General features: G+C 39.0%; 1 protein-coding gene across 7 annotated transcripts in view; it reads left to right on the forward strand.

Moving 5' to 3' along the window:
- Nucleotides 1-939: 939 nt before the first annotated feature.
- Snap25 (Synaptosomal-associated protein 25kDa) overlaps nt 940-16,932 on the forward strand; it is a 262,071-nt gene continuing 246,078 nt past the window's right edge. For 4 of the 7 annotated variants that reach the window (XR_015272614.1, XR_015272618.1, XR_015272620.1 and 1 more), the window contains exon 1: nt 940-1,049. Coding sequence is in view for 2 of the 7 variants with exons in the window: in XM_086836953.1 (XP_086693079.1) it covers nt 954-1,049 (96 nt within the window). In the remaining 5 variants the exon portion in view is untranslated. The remainder of the gene's footprint in view (nt 1,050-16,932) is intronic. The other 3 variants (XM_086836960.1, XM_086836977.1, XM_086836972.1) reach the window with 2 other exon arrangements.

A 16,932-nucleotide genomic window follows, 5' to 3' on the forward strand; every position in this document is an offset into this window, starting at 1 on the left:
ATTTATCGAAAGCTAACAGAAAGTTAAAAACTAGGAGCTAACTTCTATTCTAGAGCTATAGCAACTAAGGCCTTCAGCTCGCTGGTTGTTATTTACAGAACTTATGTACTTGTGGCTTACTGCTATAATAGTTTACTTGTATTTACAAAAATCATTTTATTGCTTACTGCTGAATTTGTTTTTTTTATTTATTTAATTTAATTATTATTTGTATTATTTTATTTTTCATGTGTTTCATATGTTGTAGAGGATTTGGCAGCTATCGAGGTATTTGAGGTTGTTTTTGAAGTTTGGATTAGATGGGTTTGCTATCATAGTGAAAGGGTAAGGGCTGTGGAGGAATTTGGAATTATACCAACTTCCAACAGAGTCCATCCGTGTGAAACAGTTGAGATTTTTCGGAGATGTGAAACTCCAAGTCCCATAGAGCTACATCTCCACCCTCCACCCAATATCAACTGATCGAACCTTATTAAAATGGCTACTGCGGAATAAGTTAGCAACTAGTTTGGGCTGTTCAATAATACAAAAAAATAAAATAAACAGATTGTGGCAGAATATGTTGGCTTTATATTCAAATGAATTGGAATTGGAAATAATTCTTTTTCCTTAAGAAATGACCCGAAGAGTATGGATTGTGGTATAGGCCCACAAAATATATTCAAAATAAAGTAAAGGCTAATATACACCGGAATACAGCAATGAGTTTCTCTGGCATACTTTGAAGTTCGGCGCATTCCATATTTCAGTCGCTCCTAGCCATGTTTACATTTCCCAATTTCTTGATAGATAGGTATAATTAATTTTAAGTTTTTTTTTTTAAGTGTGAATCTTAAAGTAAAATAATTGTTTCGTTGCTTGTAAGTTTGTATGTAAGCTTCCAGAAATTTGAAATTTTCTGACATAAAACGAGATTCGTGTGTAAAATATTTTTCTGTATTTATAATTATAGAATGCCTGCGGACCCCTCTGAAGAAGTGGCAGGACCTCAGGTCCCGAAAACAGAGTTAGAAGAGCTTCAGATAAAAGCGCAAGGAACAGCGGATGAGGTAAGTACAAATTAAGACTTGTGTGTGATATAAATATGTATGTGTGTGGTACTGTCTACCCTGCAGTATAGCATGTCATCGATAGGCCACTGTAATCAACTATCATCAACGCGCCAACTGCGACTTCTACCGAAGCGATGCTCTGCCGACTGCGACTTCTACCGAGGCGACGATCTGCCGACTGCGTCTTATACCAAGTCGACGCTCTACCGACTGCGACATCTACTTCGACGCTCTGCCCACGATACAGTTACGACGGTAGTCTAGACGGCAGTCGTCGGCAGTACCATGGCCCGGCCGTTGAGAAATTTGTTGATAACTCATCGATCAATTGTTGATGAATTTGTTGATGATTCATTGATTAATTGTTGATGAATTGTTGATGAATTTGTTGATGATTCATTGATCAATTGTTGATGTATTGTTGTTGATGACAGCCTAGGACATGCCCATGTTAAATTCATAAACTGTTTTTATGACCATTCATCGATGAATCATCAACAACACCGCCTTGACTGTTGTTGAGTCGTTGATTAAGTACTGATGACTGGTACTGCAGGGTAATGATTGGAACCTACATACATATATGTATTCTTTTGGCTTAGAAATTCCTCTTCTTGTTTTTTTTATGAATTTCTTATAAAGTATCCCCGCTTCCAAAATGTTTTATCAATTAAAATAAAAATAAATGTGAATAAATTGAAATTATCTAATGCTAGATATACTTCATTTTTATACCCTTGCAGGGTATCATAATTTTAGTCAGAAGTTTGCAACGCACAACGCACCTCCGACCATATAAAGTACATATATTCTTGATCAGGATCAACAGCCGAGTCGATCTAGCCATGTCCTTCTGTCCGTCTGTCAGTTTCTACGCTAACTACTCTCTCAGTTTTGAAGCTATCTGAATGAATTTTTGTAGTTAGTCCGGATCGGACGACTATATCATATAGCTGCCATAGGAATGATAGGCAAATTTTTACAAATAAAATTATAACATATTTAATTTTCAACAGAATTTGATCATATTTGCGATATAGCCATCTTATATTATTCTACAATTTTGTGTACAATTTTATGAAAATCGGACTACTATATCATATAGCTCCCATAGGAACGATCGAGAAACTATTAAAAATTATAACTTTTTCAGTTTTTAACAGATTTTTATCAAATTTAAGTTAGAGCCATGACATATTATCTTTTCATATCATTAATCAATCATATTTCCAAGTAAACGGACGTGTTTTTTTTTTGCGCTCTCGTTTTGTGTTAAAGTTTGAAAATAACCACCGGGGTTATTTGAAATTTTTCGTTTTGATCTAATAACTTTTCGTTCACTTCGCGTGTGCATGCAGATATTCTGATTTGTGTTTAAATTTGGTTTTATTTTCCAATTTAGTTGTGCTGCAAGTGCTAGCTCTTGCATACTTTGCATTCCTTTTTGTCCTTCTTCGTTTAGCTTTTGTTTGCGCCGTCGCAACAGCTAAACGTTTTTGCTTTTGACCTTACAATCAGCTGATGTCTTTCATGCGGCAAACCAAAAACGGTTTTAAGGGCATTTTTACGAGTTTTCGAAAAACTCTTGATATGTTCTTGGCGCTGGACACCCAATTTAATAGCATAACGCTATTAAATGAGTCTCCTAGGCGCAAAAAAACTGCTATGGGAGGGCAGCTCTTACCAGCATCTTCCCTCGGCTCAGCCCTCGACCTCATTAATTCCAAGAGGGCTGAGATCGAGCGCTAGAAAAGATTCGGTACCCGAATGTGCAGTGGGAGTGCCCGTACCGCCTGTGATTTCTGTTTTGTCCCCTGGGGGTTCGCAAATATGGACTTCTCAAAGTCCCGTGCATACTAATATATCTGCACAGGGTGTTAGGCCCGGAATACCGGCTGACAATGGCAAGGCAGATAACCAATCTGCCTTCCCAAAAGCCCTTATACCGGTTCCACCGACGAAAAATATTTGTTTCTCGCGGCTCTCCCCTGATCAAACATCGGAAGATGTTCTGGCCTTTATACAAGGCAACACCAGAGCCGATAAAATTATGATAAATGTGGAAAAGTTTAAGTTTTCTTACGCTAGGGACATTTATTTTGAAAAATAAAATAATAAAAACTAACCTACTCCCTAGGTATTTCCCATCAGAATGCAAGAGGCTTACGTAGTAAGCTTCCAAACTTGTATTCTGATAGCCTTACGTTTGCATCTCAGGTTATTGTGCTCACAAAAATCTAGTTAAAGTTGGAGATTCTGAGCTCCGAAGTTTTTCCAGCTGTGTTCACAGTATATCGGCTAGATCGCCCTATCAGACGCGGGGGTGGAGTTCTTATAGCGGTGGACTCCTCACTCACGTCAGAATTATTAACATTCGAGAAATGCAACGATGTTGAATTCCTCTGTGTAAAGCTATCTGTCAAAGGTAGCTAAATTATTATTACATGTTCCTACATACCTCCATTGTAGAAACTTCCTATTTTTTGGAATCAGATGGTTTCCAGTAGATTTTTGGATAGAGACTGTCTCAAGTCAACCATGTTCGAAATTTCTTACGGCGCTTGCTTCGTCTTTGCTTTTTCTCTGATTCTGCGAGAGTCAGTTAAGTAACGGTAGCGCCTCTGATGCAGCCTGAAGATCTTTATCATCCAACTTTCGATGTGACCCTTGATATCGGGTGAGACGTACAGAATATTTCTGACCGCCCAGCCAATAACGTCCTATGTTTTCGCAAGACGGACTTTGAACGGCTGAATAATTTTATAAACGAGTTCAATTGGTCCGATCTATACATGTGCACTGACATGGCAGTAGTCGTGGATAATTATTCCAGTGCCATGAATTCATTTTTTATTGAATGTGTTCCTTTATATTATCCGCCAAGCTCGAATAAACCGCCGTGGCTTACTAAAGAGTTGAGCCGACTTCAGAATACAAAATCTAAACTGTAGCTAAATTTGAATTCACCGGTTCTCAATCTGCCCTTTCATCTCGGTCAAACTTTACCGTGCTGAACGCGTAGTTTTATAAAAACTATTTAACTCGTTGTAGAGCCCAGTTCTCACAGGACCCAAAACAGTTTTATAATTTTGTTAACACTAAACGTAAGCCTAAAACAAATCCTTCCTCGCTTTCATTTGAAAATACTACCGCAATTAATGATCAGGCAATAGCCGATCATTTTCGCAGTGTTTTCAAACAACTTATTCAAACTCTTCGAATTTACACCAGACTTATTCCTGCGACACCCAAATCAAACGTAATTTTCTGTCCCAGCCTAAACGAAAGCTCTCTTCTTTTAGATCTTCATCGTGTCAAGCCAGTTTTTTCGCCAGGTCCCGACGGAATTCCTAACTGTGTGCTTAGGTATTGTGCCAACGCCCTGTGCTATCCCCTTCTGAAATTGTTTACCTTGTCCTTAGAAACCTCCCACTTTCCCATTATTTGGAAGGAATCTTTTATTATTACTCTCCACAAAAAAGGTAGCAAATTAGATGCCAGCAATTATAGAGAAATCTCTAAGTTGTCGGCCATCCCTAAACTTTTTGAAAACATTACCACCCCTCATTTACAGCACCTTTGTAGATCAGTTATTTCTCCATGTCAACATGTTTTTATTAAGCGAAGATCAACAACAACAAATCTTTTGGAGCTCTCTACCTATATTATGAAGGGCTTCCATAATAATTTTCAGACAGATGTAATCTATACTGATTTCAGTAAAGCATTTGACTCTGTTAACCATTCTCTCCTCGTAAGAAAACTCTATTTAATGAGTTTTCCAAGTGATCTTCTTAACTGGATCTCAAGTTATGTGAATGGCAGGATGCAAAAAGTCCTCTTTAATAATAATTTATTTAATGTTACATCTAGCGTCCCGCAAGGAAGCCATTTGGGACCCTTATTGTTTATATTATTTATAAATGACCTGCCCAAAGTCTTGACTAACTCCAGAGTGCTTATGTACGCAGATGACGTCAAGCTTTGCGTGCAATACAATGACATTACCTGCGAGTCGGATTTACAATCAGATCTTAATAATTTTCAAACTTGGTGCCGTGTAAACTTATTAAACTTAAACGGCTCTAAATGCAAGCTAAGGACATTCTCTTGTGTCGTTCCTAAGTTTACTACTTACACGCTGAACTGCTGCTCTTTGGAAAGAATTAATTCTGTTGATGATTTGGGCTTGGACCCAAAACTTGACTTTATTGGTCATATTTCGTCTATGGTGAATAGAGCCAGGGGAGTGCTTGGATTTATTAAACAGTGGTCGAAGGAATTCAATGACCCCTATGTTACTAAATTCTTATATACTTATTAAATTCGTCCTATCTTAAAATATGGATGCTGCGTTTGGAGCCCACAGTACGGCGTCTATAGTAAACGCATTGAGTCGGTTCAAAAGAACTTTTTACTTTTTGCTCTACGCGGTTTAAATTGGGATGCAAACCAAAGATTACCTTCCTACTCTAGTAGACTCCTATTAATAAACTTGCCGTCCTTAGAAAATCGTAGAACGATGCTAGGGATAGCCTTTATTTTTAACCTTATACATGGTGATGTGAAAAGTGCTGACTAGTTGAGTCTGCTTAATTTCCACGTACCATGTATTACTACTAGATCCTATTTCCCATTAATGTTGCGCCACTGTAGAACCTCCTTTGAACTGAATTATAATAATTTGTACACACTAATCTCCATCCATTTTCCATCGTGCCTACTAACACCTAACCCAAACAGGCACGTGCCTGGTGTCATTCAATTTTGTGTAAAATTTTATGAAAATCGGACCAATATGATGCCATACAAACGATCGTTAGATGTAGAGGAAAAATGCAAATCTGTTAATGTAAAACTGTTTCATTGTTTTTAACTTAAATATATATAATTTATATTGTATGGATTCCAAGTTTTCGAAGTTCTAATATGCAAGGGTATATAAACTTCGGCGTACCGAAGTTAGCTTCCTTTCTTGTTTTTGGATGTTTTAAGTCAAAATTAAATGCTTACAAATTATAACTTTTCGAGTTTGAAACATATTATCATCCATTTGAGATATAGCCATTTTGTATTATTCTATCATTCCTGTTTTAATTTTATGAAAATCGGTAGAATAAATTATATAGCTGCCACAGAAACTTTCTTTAAATATAGATGAAAACTGTGAATATAAAACTGTATCGTTAAAAATGTAAACATAAGTATATTAATAATTATGTGTTTTTCAGCACAAATATAAATTATTTATATCGCATTAATTAGTAATGCTCAAATTGCAATCTCTAGGGGTATATAAGCTTCGGCGCGCAGAAGTTATTTTCTTTTATTAGTATTTGTTGCTACATTCCTCCATTGTTGAAACTTCTAATTGAAACGTCCTTTCCGTTTTTCAGATACACTCCTAACTTCTACACAATATTATTTTATTATTGGCTTGTTCGACATTTCGCTGTCTCAACTCAATGAAGTACGAAATTCCTTAGAGCGCTTGCTTGATCTTTGTTTTGTCTCAGATCCTGCAAGAGTAAGCTTTGGTAGGGTAACGCCGCTGACGGAACATGAAGATTCCTATCTTCCTACTTTCGATGTGACTCTCAACATTGGGACGGACTTACAAAATATATCTAACGGTCTAGCCGTCGCACGACGGCCGTTGAACGGCTGAATAATTTTATATATGAATTTAATTGATATTGATATGAATTTAATGGCAGTTGTCGATGATATTTTGTATAATATCATGAACTGTTTTTTTACTGAATGTTTTCCGGTAAACTTTCCGGCAATCTTGAATAAGCTTCCTTGATTTTCTAAAGATTTAAGTCGCCTCAAAAAATATAAAGTCTATGCTGTGTAGTAAATTTAAACGATCCGGTTCGCAATCCGACCTTTCCCCCTATTTAAAGGCTATAAAATACTACCGTAAATAATGATAGAAGATAATTCGGAGTTTTTTTAAACAACGTATTCAAACTCCTTGGGTTCAAATCAGACTTATTCCTGCAGCATGCCCATGTCGAACCTAATTTTAAGTCCAAGCTTAGACGAAAGCTCTCTTCTTTTAGATCGTGTTAAGCCAGTTTATTCGCCGGGTTCTGATTGTATTTGTGACTGCTGATGAAAGTGCTAACCTGTTGGGTCATCTCAGTTTTCACATACCAAGTAGAAATACTAGATCCTATTAGAGTCTTATGTGCATTTAATAATGACCCTAATTTCTAAAGTAGATAGTCTTCCCAAACTGAAAACTTTAATCCCAACTCACTTGCAACTAACTCACTTGTACACATGCAAGCAAACGATCTGGCAGCACTCAATACAATACAAAGGACGTCGCTTGCCAGTCGGATATACAAGCAGATCTTAATAATTTTCAAAGCGTAAACGTTTTTAAATAAAACGACTCTAAATCTAAGGTAATGACGTTCTCTCGTGTCGTTTCCAATCTTGCAACTTACACTCTGAACTTTTGCTCTTTGGAAATAATTAATTAAGTTGATAATTTGGGCGTTCGCTTGAATCCTAAACTTGATTCGATCATATTTTGTCTATGGTTAATTGAGCCAGGCGTGCGCCTGGATTTTAAAACGGTTAAAGAAATTCATTGACCCCTATGTTACTATGTTATATACTTTTTTAGTTCGTCCTATCTTTGAATGTAGATCTTGCGTTTGGAGCCCTTGGGTATGGCGTGCATGGTAAACGCATCGAATCAGTACAAAATAACTTTTTACTTTTCGCTCTACGCGGTTTAAATTGGGATGCAAAACAAAGATTTAATAGTTTTTTCATGTGTAAAATGCTCGAATGAAGCTGTTAATTGCTCGTTTTCTTGAATCAATACGATCTGCAATTATCACAACGAGATGCCTTTGCAGTATATCCACAAAAATATCTACACGAGGTTAATTTAATGGGTACATTATTGCTCCAAAAATTATCCATATTTTTGTCATTGTCTTGGACAATTTCTGAATATGATACAGAATACTCTACTCTTCATTTTTTCAATGCGAGGCTAATATATAATTGAATTAAACTCTACTGGCAACATACTATCATCATCTGATTCGAAATTCGTCTTTTGGGAAAATTTAAAAGTGTGCAAAGATATTAGTTTGGCTCTTACTATATCAAATTCATTTCCTTTATATTTAAAGTTCTTTAGGTATTCATGCATTTCCTTCTGTTTGTTTCAAACCAATTTGAAGTCCGCATTTTATCGGGTTTTTGTCAGTTAATACTCTGCTATTCAGGCAATCAAATTAATCATTAAGTTTTTGGAGTTGGTAGAGGCAGCCACTTCTAACCTATTTCGATGGAGCTGCTTGTTTTGGTTACAAGCTTTAATTGATGCAGAAAAAGTGTGACTAAATGTCTGTGTTGCCAAACAAAACCGTATAAGCTCAAATCTATTTGGATTAACGTGACTTCTTGTTAATTTAGTCATTCTCGTTACTGATCTCTGCTCTAATTCGTTTACCTTTCATATAACATCAAAATCAACTATTCTATCAGGGGTTTCAGTAAGTAAGTTTTTAGTAAGTTATTTGTTATAGATTTGAAAAAAGCGGAATGTCGTAAAACATATAATATTTTTTATAATTGAATTTAAACACATTTTCTATTGTTACCTTCTTGATCACACACAACGCCTCTTACTTTGAACCCAATATTTTCAGCAATATTAATGTTTTTATAAATAAGGCTTGTCCCTCTATGTTTTTTCTGTCAAAAAATCTAATATATAAAATTCTCCTATCACGGTGTACGTTATTGAACTCTTCTGAAACCGCTCGACCGATTTTCGTGAAAATTAGCATACATATCGGCTAGGGTTGAGAATCGGACAACATCTATTTTTAATCCTTCTAAATGTTAAGGGTGGTCCACCCTTAAATTTTTGTATTTTTCCTTGACGTTATTGGTTGTTGAAGTTATTGGACACATTTATAACTTTTGAAGGGATAAAGCGATTCAACCCTACCCAACGGCATTTCAAAGAATTTCACTTAACTTAAATTTTCTGAAATTTTGAGCCGATCCGGATCAATAGATTTTGAGAAAACTAAAAAAAAAATAAACAAATTTTTTTTCAAAAGTGTTTTTTTGGGAATAACTTCTAAATGTTATATCGATCAATTCCATAAACTAATCAGCACTCAAATATCAGCAATTGAATATTATAATTGTTGGAATTTGAATTATTATTTTCAATTTGAATTTGTTTTGTTTACATTATCGCTTAAGATTTATCGGCTTATTGAAAAAAAAGAATAGTCAATAAGTATTCACCGCGCACTGGCTCATTCTTGAGCGGAAAAAAGAAACGATTGGTAAGCCGCGGAATACGACGTTAATATAAAATATTTTAAATATTATTTTGTTTTAGATAATAAAATACTGAGTTTTATTACGGGTGACTTGAGTAAGCTCGAGAATCAACAATAATTGTAGTACTGTTGAAATATTTAAACATAGCCGATCCCGTATTGTAATCGTTTAGTTTACGTTACATTCCAAATTTATACTGGATGCATCAAATTACAGACGGACTTCTGCACAATCATCGACTCGAAAAATACTCTCATCGATTACATATTTCCCGACGTACACACACAATATGCAAATCGTAAGTGGCTGGCAGAAAGAGTGATTTTGGCATCTAATGTGGACGTCAATGGGTTAAATTTAAAGATTCAACAGTTGTTGCCTGGGGACTTGCTGTCATACAAATCTATCGATGCAGTTTGCGATACCAACGAGACTGTGAATTATAAAATTGAGTTTTTAAATTCATTGGATTTGCCAGGCATGCCACCACATCATTTACAATTAAATTATCTCCGATTATTCTGCTTCGCAAATTAAACCTACCATGGCTGTGTAATGACACACGGTTAGTCATTAAAAAATTATTTAAAAACGTCATTCAAGCCATCATCTTGAATGGCAAGTTTCAAGGCGAAAATGGGTTGCTGCCACGAAACCCTATGATTTCCACAGACGTGCCAATTGAATTCAAACGCACTCAATTCCCCATTAGATTGGCATTCGCTATGACGATCAATATTTTATAATATATTAATATTTGGTACTTTAATAAGGATTAATTTGTTAACTTAAATAAAGAACTCTTTCATTGTTTATAATGCTTTTGTTATTTTTATTGAACTAACAAATTTTTTCCTAGAAATAATATGCATGGCAAAGCAACGTTTGCCGGGTCAGCTAGTAGTACAATTTGAATTTGAATATTTTTAACATAACCCGTATAACAAATACGCTAATGTGGCTTCCCATTTTATTTGAGCGTTCAAGTAAGTGCTCTAAGCCATACGTTAAATTTATTTTGTATTGCAACTTCATCACAAGTTATACATTCTTTTTCAGACTCTGTCATTTCCTTTATAGTATCTTTAAGGGCTGAGTGCAAACATTTGTTGTCTCCCAGCTGTAATTTTTTTATGCTACTCCACTTTTGTAAAGACTGGACTGGACTGGGAATATTTAATTTCAAAGAGTATCTTAAAAACAAATATGTTGAGCTCGACCTGTAGTAAATGCTCTGAGGGAACAACTTTTCGGAATCATTCCATCAAATATGTGTTCCCTTTTTTCTTCTAAAAGCATTTTCGCCAATATCTTTTCATTTCCAATTAAATTCATTTGGTCAATTTCAGAAAGTAGGTTTTTTTGTGTGTGCTTCTAACCTAATCACCTTTCGTTTTAAATTCGAATTTTCTTTTTGCAACTTATTTATTCTCATTTGTCTATAATCAGACAGTTTTCTAAAGGCAAACTAATTTTTGTTTAACATTTTAAGCTTTTTGTGTTTTTTTAAGACAACACATTTCAGCAGGTGACTGTGTTTGTGACTGCATCACAACTGTAATCTTTTACTGCATTGCGATCTGAGATTGTTCCTCGCCTCATATATTTTATCCTAATATCATCTGGGCCGAAATGATCTTGGCATAAAAACAGTGATGAAGTGTTTCGCAAAAAAATCCTCACTAAAATTGAATTTTTCTGTCCATTTCATTTAAATTTTTGTGTATTTCTCTTGAAATTTAATCAATTTAACGGCGGGGAAATCGCGCCTAAATTTTTGGCAGTGGGGCAGGCTGCCCTTATTTCCACTGATATTTTTTTTTATACCCTTGCAGGGTATTATAATTTCAGTCAGAAGTTTACAACGCAGTGAAGGAGGGACCTCGGACCATATAAAGTACATTTATTCTTGATTAGGATCAAAAGCCGAGTCGATCTAGCCGTCTGTCCGTTTCTACGCAAACTAGTATCTCAGTTTTGAAGCAATCTGAATGATCTTTTGATCTTCTTTTTGATCTTTTTTTCTTCTACTTTCACTCGTATATAAGTCGGAACGGACCGGATCGGACGACTATATCATATAGCTGCCATAGGAAGGATCAAGAATATATATATTTTATATGGTCGGAGGTGCCTCCTTCACTGCGTTGCAAACTTCTTCTTCAAAGGTATAATTAGAACTTTTTTAGTTTTCAACAGATTTCCATCAAATTTAAGTAATAGCCATTTCATATCATTCTACAATTTTGTGTAAAATTTTTGAAAATCGCACTACCATATCATATAGCTTCCATAGGAACGATCGTTAGATATACAGGGTGCGGCACGAAAACTTGCTGATTTTAGAAGGTTATAAAAAAAAAAGTAGTTGACATACCAATCCAAATTTTTTTTATTCTTGTAACACACAAGCTGAAGTATTCATTACACAGTTTTGAAGATTACATCGGACAAGTGATGGCCGCCGTTTTCAATGCACTGAGATACCCGATTTTCGAATCTTAGCTCTCTCAAGCATATCGACGGGTATCTTTGCGATTGCTTGCCGAATGTTATTCTCCGATGAGCTGGATGGGATTTTGTCACATTCCCGCTCTCCCTGAATGTTTTTACCCACGAAACAATCGACTGACGGTCAGGAACGCGATCTGCAGGATGAATGTTGAGTTGAGTGGCAATTACGGAACGACCGTTGGAAAAGTAAGCCTCGCAGGCAAATGAGCGCTGCTCTTTCGTCCAATGCATGATGTCCACTGACTGCGGAGTAGACGAAACTTCAGGAAGTCCCCTAAAACATGAGACACTCCCCACCTTTACCCGACCACTCCCCGCCGATTGGCACCAAAAACAAATCAGCAAGTTTTCGTGCCGCACCCTGTAGATGAAAAATGCAAATCTGTAAATGTAAAACTGTAAATATAACATGTATATGTGAACGAAATGAAAGCAGCTATTACTTCATTGTCGTTTAACATAAATATATATCATTTGTATTGTATTAATTCCTAATAATCGAAGTTCTCTCTGGCGTGCCGAAGCTAGCTTCCTTTCTTGTTTTTATCTGCCTTTGCAATAAGGGCTTTGAAATGGTCTAATTAACAACAACTAAACAACAAATATTGCTAAAAGTCTAACTTGTATCAATAGCAAGCAGCAGCAGCAGCACGCAAAGTTCCAAAACAACGAAAAAAGTTGTAGTTTGCAAAACATTATTTTATTATTATTATACATTTATTTATCGGTGAAATTTAATTGAATCGGTCTAAATTTAATTTTTCATCAAATACTAAAAATGGGTTAGTTACATAATATGTACAAACCAGAGTCAGTAAGAATCCTAGGATTGCCGAAACTTTCAGCTTTCCTATACTTCCCAGTGACTCCATCTGGTAGGCACCAAAGTGGCAAAGTCTAATGTGGTTTAGCGCTGGGCAGAACCAGAGCAGATGTTCCGGTGTCTCTTGCTCTGTAGTTTGCTTACAGCTTCTACAGATTGCATTGTATGGCAGTCCTAACTTCATTGCGTGCGAACCGATCGCCCAATGTCCCGTGGTGAGTTCCGTGATCCTGCTAATATCCTGTTTGCTGTTGGATAGCAGTTCACTGGTTCGCTTTTTGTCGTACCTTGACCAACATTCTTTTCACTTTCTGTGCTCGCTCTTACTTAGCCATTCTTTGTTAGCTATCTGCTTGAAGTGGTCATGGATCCTTGTCTCGATCGCGTTTAGGGTGATCGGTAATTCGAAGTCTGTACTTAGCCCTACCGAGCCTACACGGGCTGGTTCGTCTTCCTTTTCGTTTCCTGGGATCTCGTTGTGTCCCGGTACCCAGGTTTTAAGTCTATTAAGGGCCTTCTTACATTCTGCCACAAGCCGTGAGGTAGTTTTCACGACAGCTAGGGATTTTATAGCCGCTTGACTATCCTAGTAGATCCGCACTCTGGTGTCCCTGGGGTTCTGCCTTAAGGAGAGTTCGACTGCTTCCTTTATGGCTAGTAACTCAGCCTGAAAGACCGTCGCTGAGTTTAAGAGATTGAAAGCCTTTTTAATTCCCCAATTCTTAGCGTCGATCCCAGCCCCTACGCCGCAGCTCATCTTGCAGCCATCGGTGTAGAGGGACACCTCGTTCTCTACTACCACTTTGTCCCTTCTCCAGTCTTCCCTTGTGGGAAATGAGGTCAATCATCATGTACTCACAAGAATCTTTCCGTGCCCGGCGCCGTGTTCCCTCCACCAATTTCTTGCCTTCAGTCTCACTGCGCTCTGTGCTGCAATGTACTTCACGAAAAGTTCTTTCGGCATTATATTCAGGATAGCGCATTGCACCCATGGCCCCGCACTCGCTGCCCGTTTTATAAGTGTCATCTTCATTCTGTTGTATGCCCTAGTTAGTGCCGTACCACTGCTGTGTAGAGCCATATTATTATCTTTGGGTGTAGTCCCCTTTCGTTCCCAAACATTTTCCTGCAGGAGTAGAATGCAATGCCTGCCTTTCTTACTCATTCTGTTTGTGTTTTCATTCCATGAGAGCTTTTTGTCCAGAATTACTCCTAGATACTTAGCTCGCTCCGCTAGTTTTAACTCCATGCCGCTTACACTAGGCATGTTTAAGGGCGGTATATTCGTTCTTCTTGTGAAGAGCATAAGTTTCGTCTTAGTGGGACTGATACCTAGTCCGCAGGTTTTAGCCAATTTATTTAAGCGACCCAGCTCAATTGTAATTATTTCTCTAATAAAGTCAAGGTATGGTCCTGATACTACTAGTACTACGTCGTCCGCGTATGCAACTGCTTTGACTCCACCCGTATTGAGATCTGTCAATATGGCGTTCATATTTGTGAGCCAGAGTAGGAGCGATAATACCCCGCCCTGAGGTGTGGCTCTGTTCACAGTCCGCATGGGGTGAGTGCCACTTAGTTCGGCTGTGATCGTCCTGCTCTTTAGCATGATCCGATCCTCTCTTTGATGCCTCTCTCAATACCTAACAAGTTGAGGGAGGCCATTATTGTTCCCATTATTGAACGCGCCTTCGATGTCTAGGAAGGCGGCCATCGTGAGTTGCTTGTGTTGTAATGTCTTCTCGACATAACGCATGCTGCGCATCCGAGAGTTAATGTCCCTCTAGCGACTTCCGGATGTGGACGTCCAGGAGTCTCTCTAGAGTCTTCAGGGCGAAGGAGGTGAGACTTATCGGTCTGTAATCCTTTGCTAGGATGTGCCCTCTTCTGCCCGGTTTTGGTATAAATATGACTTTTGCTTCCCTCCACAAGAGTGGGATATGCTTCAGTCTTATACAAGCTTCGTAAATGGCTTTTAGCCATCTGCAAATGCTATCTTTGGCTGATTATAACATTGCCGGTATTATGCCGTTTGGGCCCGGGCTTTTGTACCTATCACTGAATTTGCTCAGTGGTAATTATTTCTTTCGTTAGCGTGTCCATTTGAGCGTTCGTTCCCTCCTCGGGGTCCGAGCTCACTCTTAGGTTTCTTGGGAAGTGGCTGTCAACTAGCAGCTCTGGTGACTCCTCAATTGTCGTCGTAGGAAAACCGTCTGCTCTGTTGATAAGGGTAGGACTTATGTGCCCTTTGGCGAGAATCTTGCGTACTCACGCCGTGTCCTTTATGCCTTCTAGTGACTCGCAGTCGGTTTGCCACGATTCTTTCTTGGCCTTATATACGCTTTTTGTGCTTCTTTATGTCTCCCTTTCCCGGGTTACAAAGCTGTTGTTGAAGGACTTTCTCGCTGTCTTTCTGAGCTTGCTTAGTTTCTTTGACCACCACGGTGGGTACTGCTTCTTCGAGAATGATAGCTTACATGTCTTTTGAAAGGCGTTGTTCAGGGGGTTCGTGAGGTCCTCCACCTCCTTGTTGATCCTCCTGCCGTTTAATTTAGATTGAATAATTTCGCTGAATTTGTTCCAATCCGTCTTACGAGGGTTTCTTCTTGGTACATGTTTGTTAACTTGTGCCGTTAGTTCAAAGAAAATGTACCTATGGTCTGAGAAAGAGTGTTCTGTCGATACCCTCCAGTTCTCAACTCTGGATTTACCGTGTTCGATTTTCAAGTTGAGATCTAACACCTCCGTGCTTGGAAAGATGAATGTCGGCGTATTACCCTTATTACATACCGTAACGTTTCTACATATAATACTATCAAAGAGTGACTCACCTCTTTCGTTGGTCTCTGAACTCCCCCAGAGCGTGTGCCTCGCATTCGCATCACACCCGAGCACCAGACTCGTCTTCATTACTAGCTTGACACCGGCTCAGGTGGGGCCGGCTCGTCATGGGCCGATGCAATCACGATTCCGCTCCCACCCGCCGCCAAGAATCTGGCCAAAGCTAGGTCAGGTGTGCTGAGATTGGGACAGAGAAAAGCATTAAATTGGTTCTTAGTTTCTATGCAAGCTCTCAACCTACAATTCACAGTATTGTGTATCCTGGGATCCTTAGTCCAGTGACATACCCGTCCCTGGTCCAAGGCTCCTGTATCATAGCGATGTCGATACCCCTCTCCCTTAGGATCGTGAGATTAGCTGAAGTGTGCGAGCTGTGCTTTAGATTAATCTGCACGATTTTCGACATCGATGTCGGTTGGGGTAGCGTCATGGGATTTTTCGTCGATGACCATGTCATCAGTTTTTTGGTGTCATCGACGTCCTCCAATATCTCGTCCGGCTCGGCCAAGAAGACCTTTACCTTTGCCAAGAAGACCTTCCTGATGCTGTACCGGACCTTGTAGTCATTGGCCTTCAGCTGCGGCAGGCAGCGCTGGTTTATCAGCAGAAGAAAAGGGTAGGCTCACCTTCATCTCCTGCTCAGCTCTAAAGATGGTCCAGTCCTGTGTATTGACGTCTGGGTTCTGGGCCCTCAAACAGGCAATCACCCTGGCGTGGTCGGTAGACAGATGCGAGCTCTGGGTCTCCTTGGGATCTCCCTGGCGTGGACTAGCCTATTTTAAGGCCAGTTCAAGTGTCGCCAATCTTAGCCACACAATCCGCCAGGAAGCTCCGGGAGAACCCGTCGTCAAATCTGATGACCCGGTGTATTTTGGTTGGGTAGTGCTACTTGTTCTCCCCTCGGATTGCGACCCTTCTTCGTCGGTCTCCGATACTATGTGAGATGCCGCGACCAATCTCGGCCTCAGCATCTCCTTCTCGTCCTTCTTCGACTGTTTTTGGGGTTTATCCTCTCCCGGGAGTTCCGAAACTCGGTTTTTAGTATTCATTTTCATACATAAACGCCCGCTTTGCTCGTTCTGTCAAGCGCCGCGGGCCTGAGGGTGTTTGGGGCATCGAAAACAGGTCGACCGCAGATTCGCCTCAAAACTGCGGCAAGGCCACTTACGACCCAGGGTTGTCTGGCCCTGGGAAGGCTCCGTTCAGACATAGCTGGATTAACAAATCAGCTGCGAACCTGGAAGTCAGTGGGCACGGGTCGCGTTACACACCTGACTTGAAGGGAGGCTGTTTAAAGACTTGCCTAGGTCCGCCCGACTACAATTGGTCAGCATCCCCGGTCGAACCTCGACTGGGGACCTGCTT

Source organism: Drosophila serrata, unplaced genomic scaffold, assembly GCF_035046125.1.
Source record: "Drosophila serrata isolate PLE 108 unplaced genomic scaffold, ASM3504612v1 contig_60, whole genome shotgun sequence".
Lineage (NCBI taxonomy): Eukaryota > Metazoa > Arthropoda > Insecta > Diptera > Drosophilidae > Drosophila > Drosophila serrata.